At 62.8% G+C, this 4,887-nt stretch overlaps 1 protein-coding gene across 1 annotated transcript in view; it reads left to right on the top strand.

Annotated features, from left to right (window-relative positions):
* TMPRSS9 (transmembrane protease, serine 9) overlaps positions 1-4,887 on the top strand; it is a 23,117-nt gene that overhangs the window by 3,953 nt on the left and 14,277 nt on the right. Inside the window, exons 2-6 of the mRNA XM_004688907.2 lie at positions 14-141; positions 331-398; positions 495-681; positions 1,306-1,339; positions 3,550-3,663. Of these exons, the coding sequence (XP_004688964.1) occupies positions 14-141; positions 331-398; positions 495-681; positions 1,306-1,339; positions 3,550-3,663 (531 nt within the window). The remainder of the gene's footprint in view (positions 1-13; positions 142-330; positions 399-494; positions 682-1,305; positions 1,340-3,549; positions 3,664-4,887) is intronic.

Below are 4,887 nucleotides of genomic sequence, written 5' to 3'. Positions count from 1 at the left end.
GTCTGGCCCACAGCCTCCTTGTCTGCCCGGGGCGTGGACGTGGAGCACACGGCGGAGCTGCTGGGCATCCGCTACGCCCACAGCTTGCAGGAGGAGGCCTCCGAGTATCGCCGCACACTGACGCCTGCCCTGGAGGCCCTGGTGAGGTGGCAGTGCCCTTGGGGGCGGGGGTGACAGGGACCGAGTGGGTGGCCAGTGGCTTGGCCTGAAGGAGCCCTGTGCCCTGTGAGGAGCAGAGGGGCGCAGGGGGCTGCCCAGGCGGGCCCGAGCCGGAGGGGACGGTGTCCACCCTCGCCGCGTCTCAGCACTGGCCGGGGTCTCCCGTTGCAGTTTTTAAGCAGCTTTTGGAAGACAGAGCTGGAGGCCAGCTGCGTGAGCTGCACGGTGCTCAGTTACAGGTGAGGTGGGGGGTGCCTTCGGGGTGACGGGGCCTCGGTGGACGGTCCAGGCAGAGTCCGCGGAGAGGAGCCCCTGCAAGGCTTCCTCCCCCACAGGGCGGGCAACGCCAGCGTCCTGGTGCGCTTCCGGCTGCACTTTCTGTTCCCCGGGCTGTGGGGCCCCCGGCCGGGCCTGGAGGAGGAGAGGCTGCTGCAGGAGGGGCTCCGGGCTCGGCTGCGGGGGCCCGGCCTGGCGCTGGCCGCCTACGGCACCATCCTGTCTGCGGAGCTCAGAGGTGAGCAGGTGACGACGGAAGGGCCTGGGATGGGACAGAGCCCCTAACTTTTCAGTGGCCTCCGTGCTTACGCTGCAGCCCCCCGGCACAGAGCTGGGGGCCAAGGGCCTCCCCCAGAGGGCTGGGCTGGGGCTGCTGCCCTGGTGCCCTCTGGCCTCTGACCACTACCCAGACCTGCTCTTGGCACCTGTAGAAGCGAGCCATGGCCAATTGGGGCTGAGCCCGTGACCCGCCTGTGACTCCCCCCCTCCCCTGACCCCTCGGGTAGAAATAGGAGATAAAACGAAGCCGTGGCCTCTGGGGTGCAGCGCTGTGACCCGAGGCCCCACCCGGCCACCGCACCCCTGCCGTCCACCCTGCCAGCTCTGGCCCCAACGGCGCCCTGGTGACCCACGGGCACCAGCGGCCTCCTACGCGGTGGAAACGCGTCCTGTCTCACCTTCCAGCGTGGTAGCCGCTGGCCCCTACTGGCCGTCGGGCACGCGACTTGTGGCCAGGAGCAGATTTCGTTTGATTCCGTCTGAGGGGCCGAGCGTGGAATTCCTGTGGCCAGGCCGCTCTGTGAGGCAGTTCTCAAGCAGCTTCTGTGCTCGAATGAGATTGTGTCTCCCCCTTTCCTCACAGGAAGCCAGAAGGGGCCGTGGACAGAGAGAGACTTCAAATCAGGTATGTTTGCTCTGTCCCCAGAGCCCCTGTGCCGGCTGTTCTCTGGCTGCTGTGAGGCTGAGGGGTTCTGGGGGTGGCCTGACCATCGTCAGAGAGACCCCAGCGGCAGGAACGAGCTGCCCACCGGGCAGAGAGCTCGGAGATGAGGCGTTTAAAATGCAAAAAGAAAACAGAATTTAAAATCAGGAAAGAAAAGAAAAACAAGCAAAAACGACGGGACGTGCAGTCAGTGTGGCCAAGCTCTGCTCAGAGAACGTATGGCGTTGTTGCTTTTGCCCCGGAGAGGGCACACATCTGCTGTGGAGGAATGAGCCACCCAGCAGCTGGCGCGGGGGCCTGGGTGGGCGGGCTGGGGACAGGAGTGTCATCAGGTCAGCGGGGGCAGGGGCGGTTGAGGGGCTTGGCGGGGCCTGGGGGAGCAGCCAGGGCTGGCGGTGGAAGACTCCAGGGGCTTCAGGGTGCACGGGGCTCCCTGGTTCCCTGGCACCCACCTGGCCCTGTGGTGGTGGAGACGGGCTAGTAGCCCCGAGTCTGAGGGCCCCCACTGGAGGGAAGTGGGGCGGCCCTGGTTGCCAGAGGTTTGCATGTGTGCCCCGATGACAGGTCCATCATCTGTGGGAACTGACACCCGGGGGGTCTCCCCTTTGGGCTCAGCAGGACCCCTGGTGTCAGGTCATCAGAAAGTGAAAAGCAGCTAGTACAGGTGAGCGGGCGGTCGCTGGCTCCTGCTGCCCAGCTGCCTGGCTTTAGCTGCACGTTTCACACCCCAGAAGCCCCTCACCCCAGGGAAGCGGGCGGTGGGCGCCCCACGCCTGTGACTTTGAGCGTCAAAGCGCACCCGGGGTGTGAGGGCAGCAGACTCACCCCCACAGGTGACACGACACCCTCCCAGGAAGACTGAGGAGTCGCCCTGGTCATTGTCGACGCCGGCGGCACCTGAAATAGCAGCACTTCAGGGCTGGGCTAAGTGAAGAGATGTTATTACAAATGAGTGTGAGATGAACAGGTGTGGCCCGGCCCTCCTCGAGGCGCAGGGGTCAGGGCGCAGCACTGGGAGCCTGCCGAGGCGCTGCAGCGCGAGTCCCATCCCGGCCAGGGGGTGACCCCCGGGGCACAGCAGACCCCTCCTGTCTCCCCGCTGCTCCCCTCAGCAGTGCACTTCGTCCACCTGCCTGTTCTGCTCCCCACTCTGTCTCTCATGACTCCTCTCACCCCCTGCATCTCTGGATTGCACCCCAGTTCTGTATGCATAAATAAATAAATCTTAGGGGAAAATGAAATGTGGCCCGGCCAGACCATGGACACCTCCTCAGCCTTGAGCGTGAAGGCCACGCTCACGCACGTCCCCCTGGGGGCCTGCCCTGACGCCCCGTGGAGTCAGCCACCAGGGCAGACGCAGCGTGAGCTGTGCCCAGGCCCTGCAGGAGCCACAGAGACACAGAGGGTGGTGCCCGGGCAGGGAGGGAGCCAGTGTCCAACGGGCCGGCTCCGGTGGGGCAGCAGAGAACCTTCCAGAGCTGGAGGGCTGCGCGTGGGCGCTTGAGGCCGCCGAGCCGAGCCCCGAAGATGATTTTACCTCACTTTCAGAAACCCAGCTACACCCGTTTTCTGTTTTTATTTTATTTGTTTATTTACTTACTGATTTATTTAGCATACAGAACTGGGGTACAGGCCAGAGAGTCAGGTGCTGTGAGCGGATCCACCAGACAGAGCGGGGAGCAGAACAGGCAGATGGACGAAGCACACTGCTGAGGGGAGCCGCGGGGAGACAGGAGGGGTCTGCTGCCCCGGCGGTCACTCCCCTGCCGGGACCGGACTCGCGCTGCAGCGGCTGCGGCCGCCTCACGGTGCTGCCCACTGCCACCAGGGAGGCCCTTACTGGCTTTAAATGCAACTTCTGGGATTCTGGACCTGTAGCCAGGCGCTATGTGAGCACGTATCAGGCATCGGCAGACGCGCCCAGCGGTCTGATGTCCACACCGTGCCCGCCGGACACACTCGCTCTCTCTCCCATGGCACGGGCTGGTCTCGGTGCCAATAGACGCCCGGCGGCATCTCTGCACTAACAGGGGAAAATCATCTCCGCGGTAGTCAGAGACGGGAGCAGGCGCTCGCTGCTCTCCGCTCCGGCGACCCTGCAGGGACAGTGGGTCTCGCTGGGCGGGCAGCGGGAGAGGGGCGTGGGCTCCCACTCGGCGCTCCATCCTCAGGTCGCTGTCCGGAGAGCGCCTTCTCCTGCCGCAACAGCCAGTGTGTGACCAAGGAGAACCCGGAGTGCGACGACAGAGTGGACTGCGCTGACGGCTCCGACGAGGCCCGCTGTGGTCAGTCACTGGCCCGCCGCGGGTCACAGCCCCTTCGGGGTCCGCTGCGGGCCCTGCTCTCTGGCCTCTCTGATGTGCGCGGGCGGGCATGGCACTGCACCGCAGAGACAGGACCAGCTGCCGGCGGGCGTAGGGTCCAGGGAGCAGAGGGGAGGAGCCGGCTGGCGGGACAGATGCTGGCCACCGGGGGCAGCCACGGCAGCACTCTGCCCCTGGGCAGCCGGGCCACCACCCTGGGCGAGGGGACCGCAGGATTGAAATGCTGCGAGGGGAGTCAGCATTTTTCTAGCAAGGCTGCCCCGTGCGACACAGCAAGAAGAAAAGGCTCAAGGATCAGAAAGAAAATTGTATTTGCAGTTGACCAACTTGAGTCTACAGATCAGCTAAGAAGCTTTTAGAAGACAGTAAAGGCAGGAGGCCGCCCTGGGGGTGCAACGGGTTACACACACACACACATATATATTTATTTATTTATACATACAGAACTGGGGTACAGGCCAGAAGTGGGGGGGATGTGAGGATTCACCAGACACAGAGTGGGGAGCAGAACAGGAGAACTGTTGGGGAGCAGCGGCGGGTTAGGAGAGGTCTGTCACACCTTGTGGGTCACCTCCTTGGCCGGGGATCAAACTAGTGCAGTGGCAGCTGTGATGGCTTCATGGTGCTGTGCTTTAACCCCATGCGCCACAGGGAGGCCCCGGTGCAGCGGGTTAAAGCACAGCACTGTGAAGCTAACTGCCGCTGCTCCAGCACCAGTTCAGTCCCTGGCCCAGGGGTGACCCACAGGGCGCAGCAGACCCCTCCTGTCCCACCCACTGCCCCCCTCAGCAGTGTACTTCAATCTACCTGCTCTGCTCTCCCCTCCGTCTCTGGAGAATCATCTCACCACCCCTGCGCCGCTGTCCTGTACCCCAGTTCTGTGTGCATAAATAAATAAATCAATCTTAAAAAAACAAACAATAAGAGCAGGATAAGATAAAAACCAAGACAGAGAAATTCATAACTTTCTGTGTCATAGCTTAGACAAACAAGGGGAAAATCCCACCGGGCTCCTGGCAATAGGGTGTAAAGTAATTAGGTGTCCGTGCATGTGACCTGTAAAATTAATCCCATATAATTATAAAGTTTCCTGAAGGACACAAAAGGAGACGACACATGAGCATTTCCAGCCAGAAACACACCCCAGCCTGCGTCAGGGAGCCCCGAGGGCTGCTCGCGGCTGGT

Source organism: Condylura cristata, unplaced genomic scaffold (genome assembly GCF_000260355.1).
Source record: "Condylura cristata isolate star-nosed mole 26May11 unplaced genomic scaffold, ConCri1.0 scaffold00025, whole genome shotgun sequence".
Lineage (NCBI taxonomy): Eukaryota > Metazoa > Chordata > Mammalia > Eulipotyphla > Talpidae > Condylura > Condylura cristata.
Note: the sequence above shows the minus strand (reverse complement) of the source record. Positions and strands in the feature narration are given on the sequence as shown.